We start from the raw sequence: 15,450 nt of genomic DNA, 5'->3' as shown, positions 1-15,450 counted from the left end.
TCTTTCTCCTTTTGGCTCCCCTCTGCCCCCGAGACAATCAGCAGCAGGTGTGGGAAGAGCTATCCTCCACGCCAGACACCAATGTGTTGTCACAACCCACTTCTGCCGTGCTTCACTGCATGGTTCTCACTGTCGTATCTGCAGCCGCTCCCGGGTTTTTTGTTTTTTTTTTAAAAGAATTAGTCTGTCACCAAATGCCAATCCATGGTTTTCATATATTACAGTGCGGCCACCAGGCTTTCAGCTAGCTCATGCACTCTTTTTAGAATGCAGACTCCCGGTTTCACCAAATGCATGGTCCCTGTGGATATAATATGCAGACCTTGTCCAGCTGGTGCATCTCTGGAACAGGTGTTCTGGGTCACTTTCTGGCTTTTATCTAGTATTTTTCACAGAGGTGTTTTTTTGCCCTGTCTCACCTAGCCGCCATCTTAGGTTCTCCTCATTGTGGTCTTAATTTGCATTTCTCTAATAGACAGTGAAGCTGAACATTTTTTCATGTGTTTCTTGGCCATTTGTATTTCTTCTTTAGAGAACTGTCTTTTCATATCTTTTGCCCATTTTGTAATTGGGCTGTCTGTACTATTGTCATTGAGTTGTAGGATTTCTTTATATATGTAAGATATCAGTCTTTTGTCAGATACGTGATTTCCAAAAATTTTTTCCCATTGAGTTGGCTGCCTCTTCACCTTTCTGACAGATTCTTTTGAGGTACAGAAACTTTTAAGCTTGAGGAGTTCCCATTTATCTATTTTTTCTTTTGTTGCTTGTGCTTTGGGTGTAAAGTCTAGGAAGGGGCCGCCTAATACAACTTTTGCCCATTTTTTATTTGGGTTATTTGTCTTTTTGTTGTTACAGGATTTGTGTACATAATCTGAATACCAAAACCCTTATCAAATACATGGTTTCCAAATATGTTCTCCTGTTCTGTTGGTTGTCTATTCACTTTCTTGATAATGTCCTTTGGTGCACAAAACTTTTAAATTTTGACATAATCTGATTTATCTATTTTTTCTTTCATTTTTCTTGCTTTTGGTGTAAAGTCCAAGAATGCATTGTCTACTACAGGTCCTGAAGGTATTTCCCTATGTTTTCTTCTAAGGGTTTTATGGTTTTTGCTCTTATATTTAGGTCATTCTATTTTGAGTCAGTTTTTGTTTGTGGTGTGAGGTAGGGGTCCAATTTCATTCTGTTGCATGTGGATATCCAGTTTATCAGCACCATGTGCTGAAGATACTGTTCTTTAATCATTGGCACCCTTGTCAAAAATCAGTTGGCCATAGGCGTGGGTGCAATGTGCATTCTTAAATGCAGTATCTCTAAAAATGAGTCCTTTAGAACCCCAAAAGGGGCTACTTTTGAGAGTCTCTTAATACATTTTAAGTATTTTATCTGTGTTAAGAAAGAGAAAGATTAAAAGTAAAACTGTTGAAAGAAGAGTAAAATGGATAGGTTCGAATGTTTCGGTATATTGGAGGCTTGCAAGTATGAACTTTGACTCCAATGTCTTCTCATTGTTTTGTGACTTAGAAACAACTAATTTGACAAATGACTGTGTTGCCTTGCCTCGTGACTTGGAGGGGTTACACTCACTTCTTAGAAACCCACTCTTTCAGGGTTCCCTGGTTGTTTAAAGCTTCATTGAGTATCTACTTGTGCATGGTGTGGAGGTACAAAGGTAAATGAGGTACAGATGAGGGTTTTCAGGCACTAGTACAGTATATGCAGCACAGAACTGCTGTAGAGAACTAGGGACTGTCAGAGAAGGTGTCCTGGATGTAGTACCTGATTTGAGTCTGAAAAGATAAGGAGTTCCTCAGGTGAAAGAATTGGGGAAGGCCCAGCTCGTAGTTTTGGGTAGAAGCTCTGGAATGAACAAAGAGGGAAGAAACAGCCTGAGTCATGTAGGGAGCCACCATGCAGATGGAGCTGGAGAAAGAGGCAGGGTTCTGGCCACAGGCGTCTTCTCTGCATTACTGAGGAGCTGGAACTTTATCCTCTAAGGGATGGAGGAGCATTAAGGGCTTTTTTTTATAGGAGACTGATAGCAACAGAATTGTGTTTTAGATAAAGCATTTTGCCAGCAGGGATGGGAATAGATTGAGGGGGAGCATGAGGGTCATCAGGAGGTCATTCACGTCCTTGTTCAAAGTTCTAAGCCCTTACCATCTTCCCTGGTTTACATGTTTGGTATAGGGTAGTATCTTGGTACAAAGCCAGTTGGCAGATGAACAGAAGTGAAAAACAGAATAAGACGTGCTAGCCTTCAGGGTTAATTTTAATATGACAGCTGCTGAAGCATAGCAGAGTCTGTAGACCTTTGCAGATTACCTGCATTCATTTCAATAGTTTGGCCTGTTGCATAAACACACTGAAGAGAATTAGGGAAGACTTTACAGGTAGCATTCACCTGTGGTCCTCCAGGACTGGAGGCCTGTCCCAACAGGCCAATGTGCCTCCGGTTTTCTGCTACCTGGTAAGCTCCTCCTGGGATTCCACAAAGGAAATGGAGGAAGGGAAGCAATGAGCTGTGAGGACTTGGTAGACATCCTGACATGTATGCTGAGAGCACCGAGAAAGCAGACAAATCTGGACCTAGGAAAATTTTCCAAGCCAAGTGCTGTTTTAGGTAGGAACAATAAAGCAGCATAGCATCAATTCCTGGCATTTAAAGGAGAGGTCTTACATAGGTAGCCCTCAAGGTTTTGTGTGTGTGTGTGTTTTGTTTTTGAGGGTAGGGGTGAGGGGATCAGTATTTCTCACATTTTTTGAAAAAAAATTTCCTTGCCATTCTAGGCAGGTGACTCCCAAGAACCAAAGCTGGGAATCTTAAGTATAGCCTTATACTGTATAGCAGTGGTTTTCAGATTTTGGTGCTCAGCAGAATCCCCTTGAGGTCTTGTTAAACACAGATTGCTGAGCCCCACTCCCAGAGATTCTGATTCAATAGGTCTGGTGTGACGTTTCAGAATTTGCATTTCTAATAGGTTCCCAGATACTGCTGCTGCTAGTCTGAGGACCACAGTTTGAGAACCACTGCTGTATAGGCATTATTAATGTGACTGTCCCAAGGTTTAATAAAGTCTCATTGTTACTCTTGATGTCACCTTAATGGATATCACTGACCAGAGGATGGTGGAGGAAGGCCCAGCCCTACACAGCTCTAAATTTTGACTCAGTGTTGATTTAGTGAGTGCCTACTGTTTGCACAGCTTTTATATTATAAAGATACAAAAAGGGTAGAGAGCCAACCCTTGTCTTGACCACTCTAATAAGAGAAATAAGAGAACTGTCATACGAGGCAAAGAAGAAGTGCCAAAAGAGGACTAAAAACCATGCAGTGAGAGTTCCAAGATGCGTAAGTGAGCTGGAAAGATGTCGTAGAGGAGCTGTGTTCTGGTTATCTATTGTTTCATAACAGGCTACCCCAAAACTTGGTTTAAAACAGAAACCAGTTACTATTTCTCACAATTCTGAGGGTTGACTGAGCTCAGCTGTGTGGTTTTCTGCTCGCCATGTTGTTGTCTGGGACTGAACTAGAATGTCCAAGATGGCTCACTCACATGATAATGGTTTGTGCTGGCTCCTGGCTTGAAGTTTAGTTGGAGTTGTTGGAGTGCCTCAGGCCTCCTTCATATGGCCTCACATAGCATGATAGCAGGGCTCTGAGGTGGAACATTCCAAACGCATAAAAGTGGACTCTACAGATCTCTTAAAGGCCCAGCTGTGGAAGTTACAACATTGTCACCTCTGCTGCCTTCTATTGGTTCAAGGCAAGGCCAGTTTAAGAGGAGAGAATTGGACTATGGGATGAGAAGCAAAGAATTTGCAGCCATTTTTAATCTACCACAAGCTAAATTGAAGCAGGCCTTAAAGGATGAATAGGGTTTAGAAAAGCATAGCTTTCTAAGGGAAAGGCATTCTAGAGGAAGAAATAACAAGTTGTCAGTTTGACTGGGGGAGGGCTACCTGAAGAGGGACTGGAGAGACAGAATGGGACCATGTTACAGTGGGCTTTGAACAGCACATGGAACAGCTTAGACTTAACACTGACAGACTTTGAAAAAGAGTTTTAGACCTATCAGTGATTTTCTTAGCATGGTACAGAATTGGGGAATGACTATAAAGCTCAGGGCTCAGAACTTCTTCCTTATACTTTTTCTTATAAGCCCAATGTTAAGAGTAATAGCTCTGAATTTAGCTTCTCTTTTTAAGTTGTGGGAAGAGATAACTCATTTCAGTAACTCCTTAGGTTATTGTAAGTGATGCTGCTCTAGTTTGCTAATGCTGCAGTTGTGCAAAATACCAGAAATGATTTGACTTTTGTAAAGGGGGGTTATTTGGCTACAAATTTGCAATTCTAAGTGTCCAAACTAAGGCATCAACAAGATAGTACCTTCATTGAAGAATGGCCGATGGCATCCGAAACACCTCTGTCGGTTGGGAAGGCATGTGGCTGGCAACTGCTGGTCCTTTGCTTCCAGGTTGCCTTTCAAAATGGCTGTCTCCAAAATGTCTTTGGGCTTTTGCCTCAGCTCCTCTCTCTCTCAGCACCTATGCCTTTGCTTCTTCCTCCCAGGGCGTTTCTCTCTAAGCACCCAGGGGTCCTCTCCCAGCCTCTCCGGGACAAACTCTCTACTTCATCTCTTAGCTTAGCATCTCCAAAAAGTCCTTCTGCCCAAATCTCCAAGTGTCAGCAAGTGTCACTCCAAAAGTCTCCAAAATGTCCCTTTTAGCTGCTCTGAGCTCCTTCTGTTTGTGAGCTCTTTTATAGGACTCCAGTGATTAAATCAAGACCCACCCTGAATGGGCGAGGTTCGTATCTCCATGGAAATAATTTAATCAAACATTTTGCCGCAGTTTATTGAGTCACATCTCCATGGAAACAGTCAGTCAAAAGATTCCAACCTAATCAACACTGATACGTCTGACCCAACAAGATTGCATTAAAGAACGTGTTTTTTTCTGGGGGATATAATACATACAAACAGGCACAGGTGCCAAGTAAGCATTTTGAAGGATGAGAGAACTTGGGCTTTTTCCTGCTACATCAAGGATTAGTTACTTAGTCTTGCCCTTGTCTTTTCCCTGCAGTAACCCTCCACTGAGTGAAGAGATGTTGCCTCCTGGGGAGTGGATGTGTCACCGGTGCACCGTTCGCCGAAAGGTAATAACACTACTTTCTGAAGACTGTTCAGAATGCCAGATCTAGCAAACTGACATTCTAGAGCTAAGACAGCCTGGCCTTGAAGGCATTTCATCCCTTATCTCTTCTGGCCCTGAAATCACCCCACTTTCCCCATGGCTACTGTTTGGAATCCAGTAGGGCCTAAAAAATCCAAACATGGACTACTGAAATGGGCAGAAGAGGTGTGCTAATTTACAGAAGAGACATGTTCAGTCACCATTGACAGGAGTAGTTTTTTGTTTGTTTGTTTGTTTTAGTTGTACCTCTCCACATTTTCTCTAGCACTTAAATCTTGCTGTTTATTTATATATTTATTTTGAATCAGCAGATTTTGTTGAGATATATTCACATAGCATATATTCTAACCAAAATAAACTTTGTCTCACAGTATCCTCACTTAGTTATAAAGTCATCATCACTCTCAATTTTAGACAATTTTCATTGCTCCAAAGAGAAAAACAACAGATAGACACCCCCATGCCAAAGTGAAAACCCACAACACCCTATAACTGACAGGAGTAGTTTAATCTCCTTGTTGACCTCTTAATAAGTGACCTGAATGTGGCAGACGTCTCCATAGTTGAAACTAGTTGCAGAAAAAGAAGTCTGCTTCTCCGCCTTGATTAAAAAAGGATTTCTGTCACCCCCAGGCATTGGTATCCAGAGGCTTGACCCAGGTGTATAGGAGAGAGGGGGGAGGGACTTTGAACCCATTTGCACCCCAGGTTGCCTAATCTCTGCTTAACTCCCCTTCCTTGGCCTTAATAATTCAGTACTGACTTAAAGAACATGGCTATTATTTTCTACTTTGAGAATGTTTATGGGGTGCAAAAGCTAAATTCTCTCTTATCAAAAAAAGAGGCGTGTTTCCACCCAGACTATGAGAGACCCAAGCCTCAAGTTATATGTTGTGGATTAGAATTTATGTGTGAACTATAATCCACACCTCCTTCACCATCCCCCTATACTAATTATACTTTGAGCAACTTCCCTTTGTTGTGATATCACCTCTGCTTTTCTGGACCCTGAACATGATGTCACAATGAATGATGACTTCCTTGGTTGCAGAAACAGGATGGAGAGATGATTCAGAGATTGTGGTTTATGTGTATAACAGTCTTGAGCCTTTAAGAAGAAGGTAAACAGGCAGACATTATTTTTCAAAAATGTGCACTAGGGTTCCTATTAAAAAGCAAGTCAAGGCCAAGTCAATCACCTAAACCTAACCACAGCTGCAGTTCCGTTTCTCCTAAAGTCTATAGGTATTCTTGGCTTTCTATATTCCAACGATCCCTTCCTGTACATTCCCAATTAGATTAGAAGCACTTGCCAGCCAGGAGGCCTTTCAGAAGCTTGCCACTCAAAGACGCTGGACTACAGAATTGGGAAGAGCTAAGCGGAGGAGATGAAGCCAGAGGAGTGGAAAAAGGAACAAACATTATTTTAGTGCCCACGATATAGCATGCATTTTCTTTGTTAACCCATTTAATCCATACAGCCATCTGTGGGTGCAGGTGGTAGTATCTCCATTTTAGAAATGAAGAAACTGAGACTCAGACATGTAGAATAACTTTCCCAAGGACTCAAAGGAATTGACAGAGCCACAATTTGAACCAATTTCTGTCTCATTCCAAAACTCTTCATCAGTTTTCTAGAATTGGAGTTAATTGCTGGGGATTATAGTATGCCTCTTTCTAGCAATGTTTTTCTCCTGAGATACCAGCCTAACCTGCTCTCACATGGGCTTCTTTGCCTACCAATGCCATATTGCCTTTTCCACAACCACCACTTCCACCCTCTGGCCTCCCGTAGTTACACTGAAGTGGATTGAAATGATACCTCCTTCTGGGCTTCTTCAACTTCCTACTATGATTCCTGGTGGAGGCTAGATCTTCCCCTAACATAGAGCCACCCCTTTCATATATATGACCCTCTTTATCCCCCCATATCCCTGAGAGGAGGAGAAAGGTTTTGCTAGTTTCACTTTACAGATGGAGAAATTCCTGCCCACCAGCCTGAGTCACTCAAGGTTAGAGAGAATCAGTGGCAGAACTGGGACATGATCCCAGGTCTCCTGACTGGAGACCAGTGTTAAACCCTTATTTGACCATTCTATTTGGAGTCCTGGAGGAAAATACATTATCAGTCATCCAGTCCTGCTGAGTACACATAGTCTTTTTCCATTTCCCTTCCTATTCTAAGAAATGTTACCTTCAGTGTTCTGTTTAAACTATTGTTGCAGCCTGCCTTTATTTTGAGCAGAGTTGTTAAAAACCATTCAGAGTGTCAGGATCCTCCAAAGGCAAACTAAAATGATCTCTTTTAGGGTTATGATACATACCTGTGTGTGTTTTTGAATGTTTATTCTCACTATATTAACTTTTTAACTCTTTGCCCCTGTCCTTTTATAGAGATGTGTATCATGTGATGAGTTGTAGTAAATGATATATAATTTGTGTAATTGTTTCTAACATTCCGTGCTTTGTGGTTAATTCTCTGCTGCAAACATGATTCAGTTCTGGTTTTGTCAACTTGAACAGACCAGTGTTCCAAGTCCCCAGGTGGATAATTTGGTGATATGTTAGGGTTTTTCATAATTTTGGTTGGTTAGTGACCTAGCAGGACTTTGTAGCATCTATCCTTTTCTGTTTTATGGTACTTTTTATGATGGGCCCACCTGTTCATTTGCACAGAAACGAGAGCAGAAGAAGGAACTGGGCCATGTCAATGGACTGGTGGACAAATCCAGCAAAAGGACTACATCCCCCAGCAGTGACACTGACTTGTTGGACAGATCAGCTAGCAAGGCTGAGCTCAAGGCCATTGCCCATGCCCGGATCCTAGAGAGGAGGGCCAGCCGGCCTGGCACGCCCACATCCAATGCCAGCACAGAGACTCCCACCTCTGAGCAGAATGACGTGGATGAGGACATCATTGACGTGGATGAGGAGCCTGTAGCAGCAGAGCTGGACTATGTGCAGCCCCAGCTGAGGCGGCCCTTTGAGCTGCTGATTGCTGCCGCCATGGAGCGGAACCCCACCCAGTTTCAGTTGCCCAATGAACTGACTTGTACCACTGCACTACCAGGTTAGCCAAACCTATGCCCTCCCTCACCCCAGCTTCCCCAGAGAATTACTGTCCAGCAAAAAAGGAATGCTGCCTGCAGGGTCACTGCCTGCATAGCCATTGTTTCAGCTTCCTGTCCTTGGCTCTGCCTGAAGAGATCTTCAAAGGTTTTAGCCATTGCCATGCTTATTCGGTTCTCCATTTTTAAACTGAATCTCTAAATTCCTTTCCCACCCCTTCTCAGTACTAATTTTTAAAATAAGTAATACATTCATATCATTCAGAAATCAAAAAATATAAAAAGACTTACAACAAAAAATTTCCCTCCCACCTCTGTCTGCCATCTGCCTAGTTTCCGCCCCCTACCCTTCATAGATAACCACTTTGGTTCTTAATGCATATATAGGCAAATACAGATAGATACTCATTATTTCCTCTTTATTTACACAAAAATATCATGCTTGATGCACTATTCTACACCTTGCTTTTTTCACTTTATAATACGCTCTGGAGTCTTTCCATATTAATATAGACTTTCTTCAGGTTTTGTGTTTTTAAATGGTTGCGTAATGGTCCCATCATTTCTTTAAACAGTTTCTTATTAATGGACATTTAGGTTGCTCCCAATCCTTTGTTACTACAGATAGTGCTTCAATGAATTACTTTGTAAATATATCATTATGCATATGTGTACCTGTGTGAGTGTACCTGTAGAATAAATTCCTAAAGAGGAGAACTGCTGGGTCAGAAGGTATGTGCATTTAGTTTTTATAGCTATTACTAAATTGCCCTCCGTTCTTTTTTTTTTTTTTTAATCAAGTCATGGCCTCTACTTGATACTACAAAGCTGGTAGATCTTACTGTCTTCTCAGAGAAAGTTAAATTGGAAGGCTTAAAAAAAGCCTGCTGGTCAGTGGGATGCATATAGAACCAAAGTTTTTCTGGCTTCTGTAAACATGTGGTAAAAGTGTAGTCTTTTCCTCAGCCACCTTGCCAGAATAGTTCTTTATTGACCATTTGACTTGAGCATTTATACTTCTTACAGTGCTGGTATCTAATCTAGGTTTCTGACCACTTCATGTTTCCAAGACTTCTAAGTGTGTTTCTGCCATGGAACAGGTGAATTTTCTGATTTGTCGTTCTGACTTGTGTTTCCGTCTCCCTTTTTCTTCCTTCTCATTCTTTTTCTCAGTTGAAACCAGCCTGGGGGGGCCCAGAAAGAGATCCACAGCTAGTAACAGGACACATGGTTTTGCTAAGATCTGTTCCTTTCACCTTCTGTTGTTTCCACATCCCAGGCTCGGACCTCTGAAGCCAGGGATAGTTCTACACCACCAATTTCTTTTCTAGGTTCTAGCAAGAGAAGAAGAAAGGAGGAAACCACAGGGAAAAATGTTAAGAAGACACAGCATGAGTTAGATCACAATGGTCTCGTTCCCTTGCCGGTCAAAGTCTGCTTCACATGTAACAGGTATTTTTCTTCCATACCTAGGGGTTCTACTTCATATTCAGTAACTGCTTTTGTCTCTCTTCCAAACTGTGTATGTTAAATGTTGATAATGATGGCTGACTAATTGAGTAACCAGAGCCTTAAAGGTCAATAAATTCCCTGAAGAATCATTGCACAGAGGAACTACTCTTTACTGTGTTTATAGAGGCTGGAATGAGAGAAGTTGGGCTTAAAGTGAAGCATGAGATATTTAGAATGACTAGCAGGAAGAACTCTGGCCAACAGGGACACAAATCCCTGGGAAAGACAAAGAGTTTTAAAATCACCAAAGATGAGTTTAAAAGTACTACTAGTCAGAACCCATGAATCTCGAAGACAGTTGTATAAAAATGTAGCTTATGAGGGGTGACAATGGGATTGGGAAAGCCATAAGGACCACACTCCACTTTGTCTAGTTTATGGATGGATGAGTAGAAAAATAGGGGAAGGAAACAAACAGACAAAGGTACCCAGTGTTCTTTTTTACTTCAATTGCTCTTTTTCACTCTAATTATTATTCTTGTTATTTTTGTGTGTGTGCTAATGAAGGTGTCAGGGATTGATTTGGGTGATGAATGTACCACTATGTAATGGTACTGTAAACAATCGAAAGTACGATTTGTTTTGTATGACTGCTTGGTATGTGAATATATCTCAATAAAATGAAGATTAAAAAAAAAAAAAACTACCCACAGAGCAAAGCCCAAACCCAGAGGGCTTTGCAGAATTCTACCAAACTTTTAAAGAGAAACTAGCCCCAGTCCTTCACAAACTCTTCCAAAAACAAGAAGAGGAGGGAACACTTCCCAACTCCTTCTAAGAGGTCAGTATTACCCTGATACCAAAAGCAGAAAAAGACATCGCAAGAAAAGAAAACAACATACCGATAGACTCTTATGAATATAGATGCAAAATTCCTCCACAAAATATAACCAAACTGAATCCAGCAACATATTAAAAGGATGATACACCATGACCAACTGAGAATTATCCCAGGAATTCCGTCTATCTGTCTTTCTTCCTATCTATCTATCATCATTGTCTTTCTCCAAGTATAGCTTAAGTTTTATCTATGAAGTAAGAAATACAATATTTTTTTTCTAAAAAAAAAAAAAAAAAAAAAAAAAGTACTACTAGTATCCGTGGTAGCTAGTGTGCATAGGACTGGATGACTTCCAAAAGCCTCTAGGCTGCCCCAGTTGTATCTTCCCTGGGACACTGGTTTTCTTCAGATTGGACAGGAACCAGCTGCTTCAATTACTGCAGCTGGACTTACTGGCTCAAGTGCATTAGACAGATTGTATTATGGTCAGGGCGAGATAGCTGGAGAAAATAGCTACCCCCCCCCCCCAAAAAAAAAAATTCCATGGCAAAAGCTATAGGGAACTAGATTGTAGAGCAGCAGAACTCTGAGCCAGGCCCAAACTGTGGCATCCAGTGCATTTCAGGGACCCAAGGAGTATTGCCGTTACTATTCACGACCGGCATTTGCTTAAGCCCCTGCATTGAATCATGCTTACATGAACACATTACAAAATCATTTTCCCAGCGCACCTCTCTCTGACAGATTGTCAGTTCTGCCGAGTGCTTCATGCAGAAGAGAAACCTTTTCTTGCTGTAGTTAAGACTTGAAGGGTTGCTAGTGATTTTTTTAAATGAGGTGGTTGCTCTCTTTTGAGGAGTAGACAGATCAGCGTAGAATTGGCTGTCTTCCCCCATTGGGTACTGATCATTGATCATTCCTGCTCTGACAGCCACTTTAGCTAAACTCCAAATAAACATTTACTTCCCAACAAGGCACATTCCTCTTAGAAGAGAGAATAATGGAGAGCCTGGCGGTAGCCCCCAACTTCATCTATCTTCCTGATTGTGAATGTAACTTGAATCACCGGGTTGGGGTGTGTGGGGAGGGTAGGGAAGAGGTGGGAGAATGTTTTTAGGATTAAGGAGGGGAGGCTGTTCCACAGCACAGAGTTGGTTTGAATTCTCCCATCTTGCCACAGAAATGGCCTACATGTCTTCTTTGCAGGAGTTGTCGCGTGGCCCCTCTCATCCAATGCGACTATTGCCCTCTCCTGTTCCACATGGACTGCCTTGAGCCACCGCTCACTGCCATGCCCCTGGGCAGATGGATGTGTCCAAATCACATCGAACATGTGGTGGTAAGTGCAACACTGTCCATTCATCGTCTATAGGCACAGCGGGAGCATGGATTGATTCAGTAGAAAGCATACTAAGGTCAGTTTTGTGCCAGAGTTCACTGTAGTCACTCAGATGCTGGTTTCTGCAGACCATCCCACTCAGTTCCAATTATTTTGACTTATATCAGCTGTGCATTTTGCCTTTTCCCACAACGCATTGTTTTGGCTACGTGGGCATACTTAACCCATTAATGCTTGGTTGTTCATGAGTAATTTATTCCACAGTGAATTGAGGTAGTTGATGTAATAGCCCTAAAAGGGGAGTATATTAGATCCAAACTTAAGGAAATAAAGTGCTCTTCAGTAGTTGTTTTCCATATTTTTTTACCTCTTATTTTTAGAGGGAACAAAGAAAATAACACCAGTAGTTAACTACATGGTAACTTCTGGAAATTGAAGAATTGGCATGGTTAACAGTATTCAGTTCGGCCATTTGTTGAACACTGTATATATTCCAGGCACCAAATGAAGCTCTTTTGCTTCTCTTGCTTTGTTTAATTCTTTACAATCATCTTTGGATGACACATTGGTGTTCTCTTGTACTTACTAGTAAGTTGTTGAATGAATGAATGATATTGGGGTCTTGTCATATTACCTCCCAGGAGTCTTGGGTACATTTTCCAGACTGCTTCCTGGGGTTAAAACAGAGCTGAAGTTTGCTATCATCAAAAAAGGTTTAGGACATTTCTTTGTAGGCAATTAGAACGATCATTCACAAGGTTGAATGGGAGGAGTTCTTCCCCATAAAAGTACCCTTTCCAAAGTAAAACGGTTACTGCTTAAGACATACATTGTCTATCAAATGGTGAAAACCATGGAATGACTATTGGCCTTAAATGTGGTGATGTGCACCCAAAGCCGTCCTTAGGGCCGGGTTACCTGTTACAGACTTGCATACATGGAAGAGAAAAGTTGCTTCGTGTTCTTATTTTGGCTGATTGTTGCTCAGAAAGGTTTAGCTAGGAAGAAGCTTTTGAGGGACAATATGAGAGTCTTGTTTTGCCTTCTGCTGAACTTGAATAATGAGCAGTCTACCCAAATTTGATTCTTCTTTTTCACATTTTTGGGGTAAAGTATACAAAGCATAAAAATCATTTTAACCATTTCTAAGGGTACAATTCTGTGGTATTAAGTACACTAACAATGTGGTGTAACTTTTACCAGTATTACCAGAATGTTTTCATCATCCCAGACAGACACTCATCTCCACTAAGCAATAACTTCTCATTTCTCCCCTCCCCCAGCCTCTGGTAAGCTCTAATCTACTTTCTTTCTCTAGGAATTTGCTTATTCTAAGTAATTTAATGAGCTAGTCATACGATATTTGTCCTTCTGTGTCTGGCTTATTTTGCTCAAAATGATGTCTTCAAGATTCATCCATGTTGTAGCATGAACCAGCACTTTGCGTCTTATTATGGCTGAAAAATATTCCATTGTATGGATATACCACATTTTGTTTATCCATTCATCTATTGATGAACACTGGGGTTGCTTCCACCTTTTGGCTGTTGTCAATAATGCTGTGATGTACAAATGTCTGTCAAATCTCTGCCTTCTATCCTTTTGAGTATATTTCTAGGATTAGAATTTCTGGGTCATGTAAAATTCTGTGTTTCACTTTCTGAAGAACCTCCAAACTCTTTTCCATAGTGGCTGCACCATGTTACATTCCCACCAACAATGTACTAAGGTTCCTATTTCTCCGCATCTTCGCCAACACTTGTTATTTTCAGTTTTTAAGATAATAGCCATCCTAGTGGGTGTGAAGTAGTTTCTCATAGTTTTATTTTTTATTTTTTTATTTTATTTTTTAAATTTTATTTTGAAATAAATTCAAACTTACAGGAACAGTTGCAAAAATAATACAAACCCCATACACAGAACTCCAGCATACCCCGACCCCCCTCCCCCGATACCCTGATCCACCAACTTTAACATCCTGTCATACCACCATTTCTTTATTTCCCTCCCTCCCTGTCTATAACCCATCATCTATTGCTCTGTCTTCTGAACATATGAGAGCAAGCTGCACACATCCTTGAACAAACAATATAGTTCACATATACATTTCCCATGAACAAGAACGTTCTTTTATGCAATCCCATTAAACACAGCTAAGAAGTTCAAGAAATTCACCATTGATACAAAGCTTACATTCTCTGTTTCCTTTTTTTTTTTTTCCTGATGTCCGAACTGTGTCCCTTTGAGCCTCCTCTCCTCCATCCTCAGATCCCATCCAGGATCATCCTTAGCATTTAATTGGCATTGTCTATTTAGACTGTCTTTTTTTTTTTTTTTTTTTTTCACATGTGGAAACATATATACAGTCTAAATCTTCCCATTCCAATCCCTCCCTAGCATTCCATTAGTGGGATTAATCACATTTAGAATGTTGGAATGCTATCACCTTCCCACCATCCATTACTAGAAATTTCCCTTCACCCCAATCAGAAATCCTACACTCCTTTCTTAACTCCCCATTGCCCCTTCCCCCACTTCTCATAACCCATACTCTACTTTTCATCTCTATGGTCATATTCTCTGATACTTTCTGTGTGCTTACCGTGGGCCTTAAATTTAACCTCTTAAGTCTATAACAATCTTGTTTTTCTTTGATACCAACTTAACTTCAATAGGACACATAAACTATGTTCCTTGACTCCTCCATTCCCCCACCTTTATGTAGTTCTTGTCAAAAATTACATATTTTACATTGAGTCCAAAACCACTGATTTATCATTACAGTTTATGTATTTTAGATCCTGTAGGAAGTAAATAGTGGAGTTACAAATCAAATGTACCATAGTATTGGTATTTATATTTACCACGTGATCTTTACTGGAAATCTTTATTTCTTCATGTGGTTTCAGTCAGTTGTTTAGTGTCCCTTCCTTTCAGCCTGCTCAACTCCCTTTAACATTTCTTATAGGACTGATCTACTGGTGATGAAGTCCCTCAGCTTTTGATTATCCATGAATGTTTTCATCTCCCCCTAATGTTTACCCTCCAGGTGTTTGTGAATTTTCTAAGTCTCTGATGGTTATTGACTTCTGTTTGTATTCCATTGTGGTCAGAGAATGTGCTTTGAATAAATTCAGTTTTTTTTTTTTGGAATTTATTCTGGACAAAGATCTGTGATCACTAGAGAAGAATGTGTCCTGGTGATTTGGGATGTAATGTTCCATATATGTCTGTTAAATTTCTCTATCTCTCTCTCTCTCCTTTCTTTGTTTCTCTGTCAGTAAGGTTCCCTTTAGCATCTGAAGTAGGGCAGGTCTTTTATTAGCAAAATCTCTCAGCATTTGATTGTCTGTGAAAAATTTAAGCTCCCCCTCAAATTTGAAGGAGAGCTTTGCTGGATAAAGTATTCTTGGTTGGAAATTTTTCTCTCTCAGAATTTTAAATATATCATGCCACTGCCTTCTCGCCTCCATGGTGGCTGCTGAGTAGTCACTACTTAGTCTTATGTTGTTTCCTTTGTATGTGGTGAATTGCTTTTCTCTTGC

General features: G+C 40.8%; 1 protein-coding gene across 3 annotated transcripts in view; it reads left to right on the top strand.

Annotated features, from left to right (window-relative positions):
• PHF12 (PHD finger protein 12) overlaps positions 1-15,450 on the top strand; it is a 55,337-nt gene that overhangs the window by 21,666 nt on the left and 18,221 nt on the right. For all 3 annotated transcript variants that reach the window (XR_005212549.1, XR_005212550.1, XM_037807987.1), the window contains exons 3-6: positions 5,095-5,167; positions 7,882-8,275; positions 9,605-9,725; positions 11,773-11,905. Coding sequence is in view for 1 of the 3 variants with exons in the window: in XM_037807987.1 (XP_037663915.1) it covers positions 5,095-5,167; positions 7,882-8,275; positions 9,605-9,725; positions 11,773-11,905 (721 nt within the window). In the remaining 2 variants the exon portion in view is untranslated. The remainder of the gene's footprint in view (positions 1-5,094; positions 5,168-7,881; positions 8,276-9,604; positions 9,726-11,772; positions 11,906-15,450) is intronic.

The sequence above is a fragment of the Choloepus didactylus genome, chromosome 18, assembly GCF_015220235.1.
Source record: "Choloepus didactylus isolate mChoDid1 chromosome 18, mChoDid1.pri, whole genome shotgun sequence".
Lineage (NCBI taxonomy): Eukaryota > Metazoa > Chordata > Mammalia > Pilosa > Megalonychidae > Choloepus > Choloepus didactylus.
The sequence above is the reverse complement of the archived record's forward strand: the minus strand, read 5'-3'. Positions and strand labels throughout refer to the sequence as shown.